Source organism: Sinocyclocheilus grahami, unplaced genomic scaffold, assembly GCF_001515645.1.
Source record: "Sinocyclocheilus grahami isolate Dianchi unplaced genomic scaffold, SAMN03320097.WGS_v1.1 scaffold144.1, whole genome shotgun sequence".
Taxonomy (NCBI): domain Eukaryota; kingdom Metazoa; phylum Chordata; class Actinopteri; order Cypriniformes; family Cyprinidae; genus Sinocyclocheilus; species Sinocyclocheilus grahami.
The window spans coordinates 12306-31255 of NW_015505323.1; the positions used below are offsets into that span (position 1 = coordinate 12306).

An 18950-nucleotide genomic window follows, 5' to 3' on the forward strand; every position below is an offset into this window, starting at 1 on the left:
TCCGCCTGCATATAGCGAGTATTCTTCAGTTAGATATATCTCCCGTGAATCCGGGGTCAGAAGCGCACTGTGAAGATGCGTCAAATGCGCAAAATGTGCCATAAGTGTCCGCTGGACGCGCTCAGACCCATCCGTTCCACATGAGCTATAGAGCCATCGAAAAGCCTGAGAAAAATGGTAAGCTTTTTTCTTATCAAGCTCGACCATGTCCACGTCCTCAAAAGAATGGATCTAATTAAAACGTTGTACTCGTCATCATTGTCAGAGCATTGCCAAAGTCTGAGAGAGAGGCAGGGATGAGGGCAGTGCTAGGATGAGATTCATATAGAGTCTCTCTCTCCCATTGGTTTGGGGGCTCACTCTGGACACGCAGTCAAGGGAACCTCCTGCCATATAAATAGGGCTGGTTGGTCTTTATTATTCTAGCATCACAGCAGCAGGTTCCTGCTAAGTTTGGAGTTTATACCACAACTGTATGCCTGCTTGAAGTAGTTAAACCAGGTCACTGCAGCACAAGGAGTCTGCATGTCGGTTTAGACATGCTCAGCTTTGTGGATACCCGGATTCTGTTGCTGCTTGCAGTGACTTCGTACCTAGCATCATGTCAATGTAAGTTTGAAATATGCTTTTTTTTTTGTCTAACCAAGGATCCTAAGGCTTTTTCTTTCTTCTACTGGATTTCCTCGCTTGCTTGGTTGAACCTTGCTGGGAAATTACCTCAAGGAAAGCTAGATCGACATCTGAAGAATTGAGGCGTTTCCTTTTGGCTTTCTACTGTAAAATCCAGCGGATCTTTTTAATGGATTCTTCGTGGTCTTGGATATTTTCATCTGTTGGGAACCCTGCTCTACAGGGTTAGTAGTACCTGATAACCTCTACTGCCTGTGACCCACTTGCTATAATAAATCAATAAATAAATTCAGCCTAGGACAGTACTATATTATATATACTATGTGACATGATATATATTTTTTAATATATATAATCAAAAGTTTGCATATTTGTTCATCCACCTATACAAATTGTATAATTGGACTCAATAAAGTCATTCAAAGCATCAAAGGACTGCTTTGTACATTTTGTAAATTAAGTACATAAAGAAGTATGTTCATTAGGATTTTGGGATAATATTTTTAGCCAGTGCACTATACTACAATTTTGTACATCCGTTCTTACAGATGCTCAATCATAAAAGCAAATTTAACTGCAAGTTATTAATCTAGGCACACTTTATTGTTTTACAGCAAGACATAGATGTAAATATAAAACAATTCAATTCAGGCCTACTAAAATCTGGTCCTCTTATTTTGGCAACAATGCAAATAAATAAAATAAAAAACCCGAAGACAACGCCTGTGCATAATTTTTCTTTTTAACACATACATTTTTGCATGTAAGGGTATTGTATTTAGCAGAAATATTTACATTTTTCTGTTTAGATTCTTCTGAAATGCTTAGACTGAGTGAATTGTAGTCTAGAAAAATAAATAGAAGGCTTTTTTGTAAATGTTACCGTACTTCAACATATGGAGTGTATAACTAATCGATAACCTCTTTCTCTCGCTCTCTCTCTCTCTCCTTCTCTCTCTGTTTTTCGGTTTTCCTCCACCACCCCCATCTTCATCATACAGCGGTCAGTACACTTGCATGAAGTTATTTCAATAGTATTTATAGAGATATTTACCTTATCTGATCCCAAATCTCCAAATGGATGATGATATTCGGTGAGAAGTTCCTTTGGTCAATCTCAAATATAGCATTTCGGATTATCGGAATTTCTGGGGGTTTTCCTTCTTGTCTGTGATGGGAAGGAGGAAAGCACCATTGGCTCAAGCAAATGTCAGTGAAACTAGAGACCACCCTATCCTGCCTACCAGACAACCTGGGCACAATGGATCTTTTTAGATGGCCTGCTGAAGAGGTGGACTCCAAGTAACAAAATCAACATGCTGCTGAAATTCCTCCAACCTGGTGGATTTTGCACAGCAGTTCCCTCAAGTGGACATGCATAGCATAGATTATATTGGCATAAATACTGAACATTATTTGGGATTTAATCAAATTGCTCACCTGAATATCACATAAACGTATTGGTCACTAACAACAGAAGGTGCTTAAAGGAACATAATGAGAAACAAAGTTCGGTCACTGTGACAGGCTCAATGTCCTGTTCTTGTGATGTAAACTAGGCCTCTGAGCTCCTTAAAGTACCTTGGTTGAATGTGGCATCACATCAATGATGCATTGCTACCTTCATTAATATCTAATTAAGTTCCAGGCATGAAGTTAATTGTAGTTACTGATACATACTGCAATGTGCATGATTTGCAAGATTAATTTGCACGCTTGTAGTTTGAAGAATACAAAAAAAATGCTGTTGATATGAGTTATTGCACATCACATGACTTTAAAATCTTAGAAAGCTGGAATAAATAAATCCTGTATTTATTTATTTATTGACTTTTCTATGTGCAATTATAAGTTAGTTCTAATATGGTGATGCCTGTGGCATAGTATATCTAAATGTGACTTAAACCTGAAAATGCATCACAGACATTTTGCTATTACCCAGAGCGTGCATAGAAAAAAGCAAGTGATCTTCATATGAAGGTCTAAATAAGGAGTATTATATATATATATATATATATATATATATAATATAGGTGTCTGATTATACTTTTCTGTAAATAGGGCCCCAGGGGACCAAAAGGACCCAGAGGTGAGAGGGTAAGTTTATCCCATAAGTTTTCAGCAGTAGTTATATTTAAATAATATAGTTATTATAGTTATATTTAAAATAGACCAAAGGGTGAATTTCGGGGGATTATTATAAGGTGTTTAACTTAACCATTATCTATAATGACATATGGATAGGAAAAAGCTATCATGTGTATTTTTGGTATCATCCGTTTCAGTTTCACTAAATTAGCATGGTGGCTAGTTCACGTCAACATAACAGATTTGCCTCATATTTTAAAATATTAGAACAATCACAACTAGCTTAATTTTGTTATTTGTTCTTGTTCTCCATAGGGTCCTAAAGGACCAGATGGAAAACCTGGCAGACCTGGACTTGTTGGGCCTCCCGGCCCCCCTGGCCCTCCTGGTCTTGGTGGAGTAAGTTTCCATTTCAAGCAAAAAACTTTTCCGGAGACCTAAATCTGTATATTACATAGCGATTGAGTGATTATAGATTACGAGAAGTTCTATTTGAGACTCATGATCCTCCCCATTACCCCTTAACCCAGTCATATTTAACATTTGACCTTTAACCTTTGCCCTGAACCTTGGCCTCACAATGGCTTCCAAAAGTGTGAGCTATATTTATTTTCAATACAAGGCTAGAAACAGTGTCATAATTTAAGTTTGAAAGAAGAAACATTTAGAGAATGTTTTGTGTCAATAAAATGCTAAAATAACTAAAGCTTTCCATTTCTTTCTGAATGTTTTTAATGATATTGGAATATTAAGTTCAGTATTTTAATATTAAAATATTGTATTATTGAAATAGAATAACCCATTATTATTGTTCAATGTGCTGTTTATTTATTCGCTTGCTTGCTTGACAAATATTTTGCTTAATTTCTTCTGTAGAACTTTGCTGCTCAGTATGATAGTGCTAAAGGATCTGACCCTGGCCCTGGACCTATAGTGAGTTCATGTGATTTCATATCAACTTCTTTTCTGTTCAGTTTCATTTCAGTTGATGTGAATCCTCTCTGCTATTAAATATATTAATATTAAAGTTAAATATAATAACTTGAAAAGTTTAATACTAAAGTATGACGCCATCCAAAACTGATCAATTTTCTTGCAAAAATGTAATGTTGCAATGTCCTGCAAATGAAATAATGGACCTTTTATTTTATTTGATCATAATATCTAAACTATTGCTGATCAGATTGAGTCCTCAGGCCACTAATTTCCTAATTTACTTTCACTTTTTCAGGGTTTGATGGGACCTAGAGGCCCATCTGGACCTCCTGGTGCCCCTGTGAGTATTTCCTTTTGTTTAACTAGATTACAAATTGACTGAAGTATTGATACCTTTTTAGTAACATTTGTAAATAAAAAAATTTTAAATGAGTGATTTAGAGTAAATTATTAGTTTGATAATCAATCATTTAATTAAGTATTGTTTTGAGACTATTTTTCATTTATGGCTCTAAAAAAATGAATGTAACATTTATTCCTTTTTCCGTGAATATATAGGGACCTCAAGGATTCCAAGGACATGCTGGTGAGCCTGGAGAGCCCGGACAGGCTGTAAGTACTCATGGTCAACACTGTTTCACACAGTTTAAAGTTTTTTTTCTTTAATGCTGATTTCTCCCTCCATCATCTCATTACAGGGAGCTGTTGGTTCTCGTGGCCCTCCTGGACCTCCTGGCAAAAATGGTGAAGATGTGAGTGCTATAATACCATATACTAAAACGGAACTAATAACTTGACCACGCATCGCCTTATTTATACATGCTGTGTCTTGACATCCTCTTTTATATTCTTCTCAAAGGGTAACAATGGCAGACCTGGAAAACCTGGAGACAGAGGAACCCCTGGAGGACAGGTAAGGGCATTAAAATGCACTTTTTTGTTTAAATCATGCATTGTTTGTATCTACTTTAGTAATATTTCTTACAAGGAACTTCGTCTTTTCTCTTTCTTCTAAAGGGCGCCCGTGGTTTCCCTGGAACTCCTGGACTTCCTGGCATGAAGGGACACAGAGTAAGTGCTTAGTATTGAGGACTGATGAGAAGACATTGATAGCTTTTCAATTCCAAATTCCAAAAACCATCATTTCTCTTAGAAGATACGACTTAACATGTTGTTTCAATTGCTTACAGAGACAAGCAAGTTTTTAAGCAATCTCCTAAGTAACCATGATCTTAATTTCGTGTTTCTCAGGGTTACACCGGTCTTGACGGACGCAAAGGAGAGTCTGGTGCCGCTGGTCTTAAGGTAATAATCAAAGGTTTAACATCCTAAAACATCTCAGACTTGATGAAGAAATGCACCTGCCACTTTAAAAATACATACATTCAGTAATTCAGTTTAGTAGAATCAAAGTGCAATTTAAAAGACCAGCTTTCACGTATGCATGAAAGAAACTGCACTTGCTGATGCTTTACATTAAAAAAAGTTTTTTTTAAGTTCTGACTTGAGAAGCTGCGCTATGTGTATGAAAGGTGCTATACAAATAAAACATATTGTTAGTAGTATTATTACTGATATTATTACTCATACTGTAGGGCACTCTTACAACATTTTCTAGTCCATAAAATCAATAACTTCAAATATATTTTAATAATGTTGTCTCTTTTTTAACAGGGTGAGAATGGTGCTGCTGGATCAAATGGAAACCCTGGACAGAGAGTAAGTCAAACATTATTATTTATGGAAATATTTAATGTATATCCCAATTCTGCCTGCAGCACAAATTATTGTATCCATTTAAATGGCCTTAAAACCATACCTACTTCAACTCTTCATCTTAAGTTCATATCTCATTCCTCTTGTTGCACAGGGTGATCGTGGTCTTCCTGGTGAGAGAGGTCGTGTTGGACCTTCTGGCCCAGCTGGTGCTCGTGGTGCTGATGGCAACACTGGTCCTGCTGGCCCTGCTGTGAGTGGAATGGCTGCCCTTTGACCTCTTTTTCACCTAAAAAGTGTCTTATGGCGTAGTCTTAAAGAAGCCTTGTAGACATAACACATTTTCTCTCCCCTCAGGGTCCTTTGGGAGCAGCTGGTCCTCCCGGTTTCCCAGGTGCCCCTGGACCTAAGGTATGGTGAAATCAAAACTGAATAAATTAGATCTAAATGTGACGTCTGCCTGGCACCTCTGCATTAAATAATGTGCCAGAAGATTAATAGACATGCTAATACTGCCAATTTATATCATTTGATTAGATCTCATGCTCTACACATATAATACCTTTCCTTAATTCATCATTCTGCAACCATCCATCTTTTGCCATCTGTAATATACAATGTCCATAATATTTGACAGGGAGAAATTGGACCCGCTGGTCCCAATGGCCCATCTGGACCTCAGGGACAAAGAGGAGAGCCAGGCACGAACGGTGCTGTGGGCCCAGCTGGACCCCCTGTAAGTGCATCTTAAATATTTGCAGATAATTTAATCTTATGTTCATGAAGACGAAAAATAATAATCTATCTTTGTACTTTTACAGGGTAACCCTGGTGCTAACGGTATCAATGGTGCTAAGGGAGCAGCTGTGAGTTTCCACACTATCCATATACTACTTAACTGAACTGAATTAATGTACTAATCATTTTAAAGTAGAATTGCAACTGAATTTTGGGAAATAATTGCCTAATAGTTGTGAAACAAATCATAATATTTACTTGTCATTTTCATGAGTTTTATCATATTTGTTTTTATGATTTTTAAAATATTTATTTATTCTTTTTGTATATTTATAATTACATATATTTTTATTTTTTTATTATACAGTATATTTTTAAACAGCAGTGATTATAGAATGCAATCACAAATCAAGTTTAAAGTGTCATTACTCATTAGAAAACAGATCACTTTACATTTACTCTATCATCTTAACTGACTCACTGAAAGCAGCATGATTTATCTTAAAGTAACACTTCTATAAATTAAACCTTTGTGTGAAAGTGTTAGTTCCTTTTTTATGTATCTTTTGGTGTATTCCACAGGGCACCCCTGGAGTTGCTGGTGCCCCTGGTTTCCCTGGCCCTAGAGGAGGCCCCGGCCCCCAGGGACCTTCTGGAGCCTCTGGTCCAAGAGGTCTTGCTGTGAGTACCATCTGATTAATCTGGACTGCTGCATTTACAATATATATTAGTGATGCACCAAAATGTTAACTGCCATTTTTTGGATTTTGGCTGAAAGAAAAAATAGGCTGGAAGGTTTTATAGAAACCGTTACTTTAACAGATTCATTATCAGAAATTTTGACATCAGAAAAACAGCTTTGAGTGAAATAATCCAGGTTTAATTAGATGTCATTTAAACTCTGGCTGGAAAAGAGGTCACGTTTTCCATTGATGACACACCACACCTAGACAGAGAGCGCAGTTGCACAGCAATCGTGATATGGAAGTATTTTTCAGCCAACTTAATACTACATAGATCAATAGTAACATAATTACATAGGTTTTTGGGTGTCATACAGTCATTTTATTTCAACGATATTTAAGGCATAGTTTGAGCCTAGATGTTATTCAGAAGTAACACCAACTGAGGGTGGAACATGCTTTAATCATTTATTATATAGTAAAGGAAGTACGTAAGTTATTCTATTAAATTATTCTAAGCAAAGCTTTATTTAATATTTTATGTTTCTGTCTTATTTTTCATTTTGGTGTATGACTCTCTTTTGGTGCCTATTGTTTTTATTCACATTTTTAGTAGTAAATTTCAGATTTGTACATCTCATAAGTGGAACATAAAAATGGTCTAACCTTTGAACTGTTTCAATGCTCAGGGTGACCCTGGACCCGTTGGAGTGAAGGGAGATGCTGGTGTCAAGGGTGAGCCTGTGAGTATACACACTGTCAGCCATCTCAACCTTTATAAAGCATATAATCTGTGCTATAGTTGAATGCTCTTCTTCACTTCCTTCTTTGCCTGTTTACTGTACAGGGTAGTTCTGGTCCTCAGGGACCCCCTGGTCCTTCTGGTGAAGAGGGCAAGAGAGGCTCAACTGGTGAGCAGGGAGCTACTGGAGTCAGTGGAATGCGTGGACCTAGAGTAAGTTTGATCTTATCATCTTAGTAATAAACTGTTAATATTAATATGCTAAGGGTCATCTCAATTTTAATTATAAGTGTCAGAGAGATAATGGAAAACTTTAACATTTAACAGTACTACAAGGGCATAAATTAGTTTAGTTTAAATTTAGTTGGTTAGTGGGCCAAGGATTTGAAAGAAAAAGTACACGATGTACAGAACAACAGTACAGAATATTAAAAAATAAAAAATCCAGTGGAATGTGTAGAGATCTTCCTGTAAGAATTATGCTAAATATTTATAAAGCTTGACACAATGGTTAATTTTTAGCATAAAATATACTCATATGTTGTTATGTTTTTTTACTATTTATTTTTGCTAATCTATGTATATTCATGTTTCTTGCAGGGAGCCACCGGTACTCGTGGTCTGCCTGGTCTGGCTGGAAGATCCGGCCCAATGGTAAGATTAAAGTGATATTAGAAGACCTATTATGTATTGAATCAAGCTATGGAGTGTGTAAAGAATGTCACAGCAGTTTAGCTGCTTTGGATAAAAGCATAGATTGCTATAAAAATATGTGTATGTATACAGTATATGATAGTTTTCCTGCCAAGCTCTTAAAATGCATGCCGTTATACTTTGTTCTGATGCTTTATTTAAGACACTGATCGATGAATATTGTCCCTCAGGGCATGCCTGGTCTCCGTGGTGCTACTGGTACCGCTGGAGCTCGTGGACCTCCTGGAGATGCTGGCCGTGCTGGTGAGCCTGGTCTTGTTGGAGCCAGAGTGAGTATTAGCCTCCTACTACTTTATATCTGTCCAGTCCATTATGACAGGGAAAATCTGTAAATCACAAAGCAAGAAACACATGAAATAACATTTCTCTATTTTACAAGTAAACATTAAGATCAAGCATTCTCAGTATGTGACCATATGAACAAGACCACTTTATATCTTTTCAGGGTCTCCCTGGTAGCCCTGGCAGTTCTGGACCCCCTGGAAAGGAAGGACCCGTTGTGAGTACAATCACAATTTATATTTGTATTATACACATAGTTTAAATTACCAATAGTCATTTGTGAAAATATGCAATAAAACTTTTTTTATAACAATAGTAATGACAAAAAATATTACTAATATCACTTTATGTGGCATTTTCTAGGGTACCGCTGGTCAAGATGGCCGCAGCGGACCCCCTGGCCCAACTGGACCCAGAGGGCAGCCCGGTAATATTGGATTCCCTGGTCCTAAGGGACCTTCTGTAAGTATTGATTTTATTTTGTGCATTTCATATTTATTAAGAAATTCAAATATAACATATCAACGAGCTTATCAATGAACCTCCTTGCAGGGCGAGGCTGGCAAGCCTGGTGAGAAGGGACCTGCTGGCCCCACTGGACTGAGAGTACGTATTTCAGAGAGAAATAAATCTGTTATAAAAACATTCTTCGGTATCCAGTATCCAAGGAGTGAGTTATTAGTTATTGAGCTAGTCTGATTCAGTTCCTCATTTCACTTAGGGTATCCCTGGTCCTGATGGTAACAACGGCCCTGCTGGTCCCGTCGGACTTGTTGTAAGTAGGCTATCTGATATTTTCTGAAAAGACTATCGATGTGGATTAGTACACTACCTTTCACTGTTTCTCAGTGGTAATGGATTTTTGTCTTCTCATTTAGGGTGCCTCAGGTGAGAAGGGAGAGCAGGGACCAGCTGGTGCTCCTGGTTTCCAGGTCAGTGTCACATCATACCTGTTGATACTTTTACAAGCCTTCTTTCAAGATTATGCAATCTTTGTTCAAGTTTAAACTATGAAGTTAAATTTAAGAAGTGTTTCCCAACCTTGTCTTATGTACACCCACAACCCCATAAGTACACCTCAAGTATCAAATGTGGCCAGAAACGTTTTCCTTTCATCAATACAGTGGGTGAAAAGTGGGCTTATCAAGTAGCTCAAGCGTATTTGCCTTTTAAATTTTTTTACAGTTCGGGGGCAGTTGTATTGTTGTGAAGAAATCCAGACAAAACTGCAAATTCAAAGTAGTACTTTGTCCACCTCGGGAGATTGGGAATTTGCAATAGTCTTGTATGCATTCTACATGTTTATGTAGTGTTTGAATCTTATAAACTTGTGTTTTCTGCTCAACCTTAACAGGGTCTTCCTGGCCCCGCTGGGCCTGTCGGTGAGGCTGGCAAGCCCGGAGATAGAGTAAGTATTCATGGCTCAGATGCTATGCAGCTAATGCAGTTTTTGGTTCACTTGCATAATACTGGATGCATAGTGTCATGCAAATCATTACAAATATTTAATATCTCTCAACAGGGTATCCCTGGAGATCAAGGTGTATCAGGACCTGCTGGAGTGAAGGTGACTTACCTTTCCCTAATAGCTTGTTCTGTATTTATTCTCACATGAGTATGAACGTGCATGAGAAGAAATCAACCTATCTCATGGTTCTTCTACCCTTTTACCACTATTTAGGGAGAGCGTGGTAACCCTGGACCCGCTGGTGCTGCTGGCGCTCAGGGACCCATTGGTGCTCGTGGCCCTGCCGGTACTCCTGGCCCTGATGGAAACAAGGTACGTACACATGTCACCTAAACAGATCTTTTTATGAGTATAACTGACAAACTGATTTTTATGAGTATAACTGACAAAATCTGTATTCTTCAGGGAGAGCCTGGTGCAGTTGGAGCTGCTGGTGCCCCTGGACACCAGGGAGCTGGTGGTATGCCTGGTGAACGTGGTGGCGCTGGAACTCCTGGACCTAAAGGAGAGAAGGTATGTTTTGGAGCAATGCTCATGGCACTCTATAGTGAAAATGTTGCCAAATCTGTATGTCTCCTACAGCTGACTAATTACTCTTATACACAGGGTGAGCTTGGATACAGAGGACTGGAGGGCAATGCTGGAAGAGATGGTGCCCGTGTAAGTGTACCAAGTACCTTTATCTCATTTCATACAAAATTACACATATGTTCGGTGGCCATGATTGTATGGTACTTTGTCCTCAATTTACAGGGTGCTCCTGGACCCAGTGGACCCCCTGGACCCGCTGGTGCTAATGGTGACAAGGTAAAGAGCGTTCTCTCAGCTGTTATGCCAGATCAATGCAAAGAATTGTTGCTATCACCGTAAATCATTGAAACTGAACATTTACACCAGTCCTCGTGGATTTTCTTTTTCTTTTTTATGAATCTTGCATGATGAATCACACATCATTATCATAATGTCAAAAGTAACATCATAAAAATTAAGAGGATTTGACATGACTGAGAACGAGATCACATTAAAATAAATGTAATGGCACACCACTGAATGTATAAAGATTCTTACCTTTTCAAGGGGCAAGTCATTTGCCTTCTTGACCCTTTGCTTCAAGAAGAAACTGATAACCGTCAGAATCACTGCTGCCCTCTGCTGGGAAGTTCAAACAATATTCTGTTTTTCAAAAACATTAAGTTATAAAATAATTTTTCTTTTTTACTTGATTATCATCTACAATCAATATTTTACAAAGGTGAAGGACAGTGTGTGATAAGATGATAAACAGTCAGATGAATTTATCTGAACTGTTCTGAGGGATCTCCAAAATGATTTACAGGTGCTTCCTTGGCACTTTGTGCAGCCAAAAAGAAAGTGATAGCCTAAAAATAATTAACTTGGAAGACTGGCAAAAGTACTTACTTCAAGTAGCTGTGATCAAACCTAACTATGTGCTCTCTTGCAGGGTGAGACTGGCTCTTTCGGTCCTTCTGGACCTGCTGGTCCTCGTGGTACTCCTGTGAGTATTATGATCAGTTCTTTACTACAAACTGATACAATGATTATTTCATTATTTAATTATTTATTATTGTCCAATATTAAGTAATTAAAAAAAGAACTGTGCTATATATAATAAACTATAATTCACTTCAGAATCAAGCATTCATGCTTAAATCTTGACATGTAATTTAGGGAGAACGTGGTGAGTCTGGCCCTGCTGGACCTTCCGGATTTGCTGGACCCCCTGTAAGTCCATGTGAATTCTCCTGAAGTCTGCTACTAAAGAACGTTTCTTTGTGATTCATACATTCAATTTTAGACTTCCAGATCAGTTGTTTTGAAAACTTTGAACACACATGCACTAAAAACTGACAAGGACACAATGTGTCTTGTAGGGTGCTGATGGCCAGACTGGACAAAGAGGTGAGAAAGGACCTGCTGGTGGAAAGGGTGATGTTGGACCCACGGGCCCTGCTGGTCCTGCTGGCAATACTGGACCTCTCGTAAGTTTGAGACTACATTTAATATAGCCCATTTACTGGTGAAGAAACATGCCTAAATGAGAATTGACTTAAGTATAATTGTACAAATCTGAAAAGTGTTGTAGTATTGACAAGGACGTCTATATAACACATCCAATGTATCTTTTTTATGATTTTGAACTTTTTTTTGTTTTGTGCATCTTTAGGGTGCTGCTGGTCCTGCTGGCCCACCTGGTGCCCGTGGTGACAGCGGTCCCCCTGTAATTATGCTTTTCTGGATTTATATATTCATTTATTTTGCTTGTTTTGTTGTGCGACATTTCCTACATGTGACCCATGAATTTCTGGCTTTATCCTAGGGTCTGAATGGCTTCCCTGGAGCTGCTGGCAGAGTTGGACCTCCTGGTCCTGCTGTGAGTAATATCAGATAATTTCATACGGACCTAATGCTTCATGCTAGCTCTTGCTACCACTTTCTTCACTTCAGGATATATCTTTATGGTCTCACATGTAATCTGATTTTCTTCCCACATATTAGGGTATTATTGGACCTTCTGGTCTCACTGGTGCTCCTGGAAAGGATGGCCCACGTGGTGCTCGTGGTGATGTTGGCCCTGCTGGTCCCCCAGGAGAGAATGGACTTATTGGACCATCTGGTCTGGCTGGCGAGAAGGGATCCCCTGGAGAGGCTGGCGTACCTGTACGTATGAGCTGAACAAGCCAGACCATGTTAACTGCAGAGTATTACCTAGTATATATTACATCTCATGATAAACTTTTATCTTTTTTAAAATCAGGGAGTACCTGGACCTGCTGGGCCTCAGGGTCAGCTGGGATCTCTGGGATTCAATGGTCTTCCTGGTTCCAGAGGTGACCGTGGTCTTCCCGGTGGCCCTGGTGCTGTTGTAAGTGCACTAACCTCCTGATTGTGTCCAAACTGGTCAAAACTAACTTGCTACAGGGTAAATCTTAATCAGGTTTTTTTGTGTGTTCTTTAGGGTGAGCCTGGAAGAGTTGGCCCTGCTGGTGCCCCTGGTGCCCGTGGTCCCTCTGGCAACAATGGCATGCCTGGTATGACTGGTCCTCAGGGTGAGGCTGGACGTGAGGTGAGTATCAATTCCATTTCACTGTAAGACTCACAACTTGTAAGGGTTTTTTCATACAATATTCACATATGCCTCTGTGCTGTTTTGTAGGGAAGCCCTGGTAATGATGGACCTCCTGGCCGTCCCGGTGCTGCTGGGCTTAAGGTACACAGACCTGATATGACTTCTGACTTTCCATTTCTTCATATTTAACCATAAATAGCTTTATCCTAAGACTGTAGTCTTGTAATAAATCCTAAAGTTTTAATTACCAGACCAGATTGTGTTACATAAGTGAAAGAAGTATTTGAACTGGACTATTGTAACTACCAGGGTGACCGTGGTGAGCCTGGTTCCCCTGGAACAGCTGGACCTGTTGGCGCTCCTGGACCCAATGGACCATCAGGCGCTGTTGGCAGACCCGGAAACCGTGGTGAATCTGTATGTCACTAAAGCTACAGCATTTACTAAATAATGCATAGAAATGAAAGAGACTATCATACATGTAATCAATCCATTCTCTCATTTACACCTCCTTTAGGGACCTTCTGGATCTGCTGGCCCTGCTGGAGCTGTTGGAGCAAGAGGTGGACCTGTAAGTGTGTCCAACATTGTCTTTCTCATTGTATTTTCATTGAAGGACAAGGTCAATGGCTTTTATGGATATTTCTTACTTTTTAAATTCTTCCTTTGTCTCTCTTTGATTAACAGGGCCCTGCTGGACCTCGTGGTGAGAAAGGTGTTGCTGGAGACAAAGGAGAAAGGGGCATGAAGGGACTTCGTGGACATCCTGGCTTGCAGGGAATGCCCGGACCCAATGTAAGTGGGTTTGAACAGTTTGTTTAGTTCTCATACAGATTAGTAAAATGATTCCGCATAAAAGACTGCAGGACAAGAACAAATTACACTGTCTTACAGGGTCCTTCTGGTGACAGCGGCCCTGCTGGTATTGCTGGTCCTGCTGGTCCAAGAGTAAGTAACTTTCTCATTCTTAAAGAGCAGGTCATATGGTATTTTAAAGTGTCCTAATATTGTGTTGGAGTCCCCTACAACAGGTTCAAATGCATCGAAGGTCAGAAAACATTGTAATTTTCTCAGAATATGCATTTAATATTTCGAAACGATTCGTTCCAAGCAAGTTCGGAGCAAACCCCTCCCTTCCATAAGCCTACTCTGCTCTGATTGGTCAGCTGGCTAAGCCTGTTGTGATTGGCACAGAGAGGAGTCCTTGAGCAAGTTAGCAAGCGCTACCATTCACAAAGCACCTTTACATAAAACAATAATATAGTGCTCCAATCCGTTCTTAAAATAATGACATAAAATACAAAAACACTTATGCAAGCAAATCGTGCCCACAGCTAAAGTTTAGCTGCTAAACTGTGAACACTTAAAACAATAATGGTGGATACGTTAGCCGAGTGCTAACGTGACTAACTGATGAAAGAAAGTTTGTAAACCAAAATATGTCTACTGTAATGTTTGAAGAACGACAGACAAAAGACGCTCTGTCTTAACTTTTAATCAGAACACAGAACAGCTGCATCACAGGCGCATCAGCCTAACTAACTCGCTCGTCTCTCCCGCATTAACCCTATAACTGCCGGTGCAGCAAAATAAACAGCAATTTCACAATGATTATAAAGTCTGTGTGCTACACTACATTCTTTATTATTAAAGGAAGTAATTAGAACAATGTCAGTCTACATTAATCGACACATTCTTAGGAAATAGTGGGTTCACAGCAAATTATCAGAACTACTTCAGTAAGACAGTAATATCGTGCTTTACCTGGAAACCTACAGCTGCCCTAGGTATACATCACATATTAGCACAAAAACTTTGACACAAAACTTGAGCACTCAATTGAAAATGTACACATAACGTATCAATCGTACTTACAGGTTTGGTTCGGAGAGCTAGTTAGTCTAAATTAAGATTAGAAGCCAACAAAGATAAAAGCCAAGGTTAGAAAAGCAGTCCTTGGTAAAATGACATGCACACAACAAAAAGTTCGAATATTTCTGTGGTATCCTTGAACACAGCATCTTCTCAACATGATGTAAACACACTAACTAGCGGAAGTGTTTGTGGGCAGGTCAGACTCGCGGGCAGGCGGGGTTTATGCAAATGTTTTACCCAGTGACGTATACCGTTAACAGGCAAAAGATTAGAAAATATTACGACTCGTTAAGGCGATTCAGAATAGACTCTCTCTTTTGAGAGACAATGTCTTTATTTATCATGCACTTTTTTGATTAACAACTCTGCAGATTGTTTTCATTATAGGATAGCTACATTATAAACTGCAAAAGATATATTTTTCAAAAACCCATATGACCTGCTCTTTAAGACTTACCACACATGATTTTGTAATAAAAGTGTGGAAATGTGCAAAATGGTTGTCTGCATTTTGTATTTAGGGCCCAGCAGGTCCTAATGGCCCCCCTGGTAAGGATGGTTCAAATGGCATGCCTGGTGCTATTGGACCCTCTGGACACCGTGGTCCTCCTGGACATGTTGGACCTTCTGTAAGTAAACATACATTTGAGTATTACTCTTGACACAGATATAAAGAAAACAGAAAATATATATTATAAAATATAGAAAATACCGTACCTTACCTTCAGATGAAATGTACAGAAGACACCAAAGTTGTAACCATGAATACGATGTGTGGTAAATCAATAGTGTGTTTAACTCTAGGGTCCTCCTGGAACTCCTGGTCTTCCCGGACCCCCTGGTCAAGCGGGTGGTGGATATGACACATCTGGAGGCTATGATGAGTACAGAGCTGACCAGGCCTCTCTCAGGGCTAAAGATTATGAGGTGGATGCTACCATCAAGTCCTTGAACACTCAGATTGAGAATCTGCTTTCCCCTGAGGGCTCAAAGAAGAACCCTGCCCGTACTTGCCGTGACATCAGGCTCAGCCACCCTGAATGGAGTAGCGGTAAGTGACCAAAGCAGTTTAAGGTCTTTCTTCTTCAAACAGCACTAACCCATCTTCCAGTAGTTCTAACACTCTTACTGCCTCTGACTTTCCCTAATGATCTGTATTGTTTTCTTCCACTATAGGTTTCTACTGGATTGACCCCAACCAGGGCTGCACCATGGATGCCATCAAGGCCTACTGCGACTTCTCTACTGGCCAGACCTGCATCCACCCACACCCAGAAAGCATCCCACGCAAAAACTGGTACAGAAGTTCCCAGGAGAAGAAACACATTTGGTTCGGCGAGACCATCAATGGTGGTACTGAGGTAAGTTGCAGAATTTCACAATAGAAAGGACTAAATTAATTACTGTACTGACCGTTCAAGATTTATCAAGAGAAAGTAGTCTGAAGGTTGTCTTTTTCCATTCCCTTTTCAGTTCGGTTACAATGATGAGACCCTGAGCCCACAGTCCATGGCTACTCAGCTGGCCTTCATGCGTTTGCTGGCCAACCAGGCAGTCCAGAACATCACCTACCACTGCAAGAACAGCATCGCCTACATGGATGCCGAGAATGGAAACCTGAAGAAGGCTGTGTTGCTGCAGGGCTCCAATGATGTGGAGCTCAGGGCAGAGGGCAACAACCGCTTCACTTTCAGCGTCCTAGAGGATGGCTGCAGTGTAAGTTCTCTTTTTACACTTTGATTATACAGACAAACAAAATCTTTGTTCAGTTAGTATGATACGTACAAAATAAGAGGTTAAGAGTTTAGTATCATACAGAGGATAGTGTTCAACATGCATATGAGACATACTGTCACAATTACATAAGCTAGCCAAGAAATTCCATACATGTTTACACCTTGGCATGTTTATAACAGTTTGTCAAAAAAAGATGTCACTCAACATGTTTTGTCTTTTTGTTGCATCCCTGCAGAGACACACTGGCCAGTGGAGCAAGACAGTCATTGAATACAGAACAAATAAACCATCTCGCCTTCCCATCCTCGACATTGCACCTTTGGACATTGGTGGCGCAGATCAAGAGTTTGGTTTGGACATTGGCCCAGTCTGTTTCAAATAAATAGACTATGATAAATTAAACGAGAGAAAGAAAGAAAAAAGAAAAATCTCTGCCCTTCTGTCTGTGTTTTTTATACCGAATGCTGATTTTTTTACGCAAATCCACTTGCTTAAGCTGGGCTCTATCGGAGAGGACCAATGGACTGAACGGAGCATTGTGCAATGCAAATTAATACAGCAGCCCAAAGAGACACGGGATAACACCATGCAATGCAAATTAATACAGCAGCGCAAAGAGACACGGGATAACACCATGTTATGGGACATGTCATCATTTTGTAAAAATAAAAGAAGTGTAATAAAAACAATGAAAGTATACATCACTTTGTGGTCTTTGTATATCTTCCAAAGAGGAAGTTTAAAAACACAATTTCCGTAAGGTTTAAACTACCTCATGTGTAAAGGAAAATATTACTCAACATCCTAGTTGTCACTAGTTGGTACTAAGGCTTCAAGTTCTGTCCTGTTTCAAAGGTGCTCCAATACTTGAAGCAGTGATATTATATGGTGCTATACATGCAGCTGTGGAGTAAACAACTGTTACTGTATTACTTTGTATTGTCTCTGAAGAATATTGCACAGGTCCCCCTGATAACCCCATTTTTAAGCAGGTGGAATATTCCTAAACCTGATGTTTGTCTGGTTTTTACTTTTTGTTTTGTTTGTTTCCTCCGAGTTTTGTTCAGAATTTTTTGTTTTGTTTTGTTCAGGCATTACATTCTTTTACGCCCCCAGTGTTAATACTGACAGCACAGTTCGTCCATTTTTAAAGGATTGCAGAGGCCTCTCTCTCAAAACAAACCACAAAGTTTATTGTACCTATTTTGTATATGTGAGATGTTTAAATAAATTGTGAAAAGTTCTGAAAATAAAGCATGTCCAATGTTCCGAAACACATTATTCCATGAGTTAAGTGCTTTAATGTTGGGGAAAAGATGTCTGACTTAATTGGCCATTTTGAATGTCTGCCTGATTTTTAATTCCTATGTTCACAAGCAAAGGATTTCAATGTGTTTATTTTCAAAACATGTAATGGGTTTTCCATTTTATTCAAACAATGGTTGTTTTGTTTCTTATCAAATATTACTTGGAGTCTTTTGCCAAATAGAGCTCATTTTCCTCTGTTTTCAGTCATGACATGCTTTTCAGATGGCAAAACCTTTCTTACTTTTGAATCAAATAAAAAGGCAGTCACTGCAACTTGGCATGTTTGTATTTGTAGAGAATCCAAACATGTATATTTCCTACATAGAAAAGATTGCATTAAATGCTATACATTGTGTGTGTGCAATCTTTTAGAAGTTTAGTCAAGGGTTAACCAACATCTCCACTACTAACCAGGCAGCATAATTTAACACAGGGATCCACATTTAATATGGGTCCCTTTACTATTAACTAACATTTAAGTCTTTTTAAATACATCTCTCTAAACTATTTGGGGGGTTCGTTTGGTCTCACACAGAGCAAACAGAAAAGTTACCTGCCCTGCCCAAAAAAAGTTTGATTATTTCATATCTTGGTAGAACCTGATGAGGTTCAAGAGAACAAACATTCAAATCTAGCTACTGTAATTTGTGGTGCTTCTAATTAAGTGATAAAAAGCAGTTGCAAATGTTGTACAAAATAAATATCACCACTACTCATCTTTGCACCAATAAAACGTAAAAACACAGTTTTTCTACCAAATTATATGTAATATCTAATTATTATATTAATATTTTACTTGCATTGGAAAGGTTTCCGTGACCTCTCGCGAGATCTCGGCAAAAGGTCTCACGATTTATTTCCAGAACATGATGCATGATGGGATACACTAAGCCTCGAATAGCGCTCCGGAGATAGTGTGGATTTAGTGTGCGTTAAGGGCACTGC

General features: G+C 39.1%; 1 protein-coding gene across 1 annotated transcript; it reads left to right on the top strand.

Annotated features, from left to right (window-relative positions):
* The first annotated feature begins 359 nt into the window (after nucleotides 1-359).
* LOC107591591 (collagen alpha-2(I) chain-like) lies at nucleotides 360-17396 on the top strand. The gene is made up of 50 exons (XM_016280780.1): nucleotides 360-609; nucleotides 1632-1633; nucleotides 2692-2727; nucleotides 3034-3117; nucleotides 3595-3651; nucleotides 3950-3994; nucleotides 4213-4266; nucleotides 4353-4406; nucleotides 4514-4567; nucleotides 4672-4725; nucleotides 4906-4959; nucleotides 5329-5373; nucleotides 5525-5623; nucleotides 5728-5781; nucleotides 6008-6106; nucleotides 6192-6236; nucleotides 6691-6789; nucleotides 7481-7534; nucleotides 7639-7746; nucleotides 8134-8187; nucleotides 8418-8516; nucleotides 8693-8746; nucleotides 8893-8991; nucleotides 9082-9135; nucleotides 9251-9304; nucleotides 9408-9461; nucleotides 9884-9937; nucleotides 10052-10096; nucleotides 10211-10309; nucleotides 10403-10510; nucleotides 10604-10657; nucleotides 10751-10804; nucleotides 11460-11513; nucleotides 11687-11740; nucleotides 11890-11997; nucleotides 12183-12236; nucleotides 12336-12389; nucleotides 12515-12676; nucleotides 12774-12881; nucleotides 12975-13082; nucleotides 13173-13226; nucleotides 13395-13502; nucleotides 13603-13656; nucleotides 13773-13880; nucleotides 13980-14033; nucleotides 15482-15589; nucleotides 15765-16011; nucleotides 16137-16321; nucleotides 16434-16676; nucleotides 16933-17396. Exons 1-50 carry the CDS (start codon nucleotides 540-542, stop codon nucleotides 17077-17079), a joined length of 4059 nt encoding a protein of 1352 aa, XP_016136266.1. The 5' UTR covers nucleotides 360-539; the 3' UTR covers nucleotides 17080-17396.
* Nucleotides 17397-18950: the final 1554 nt, after the last annotated feature.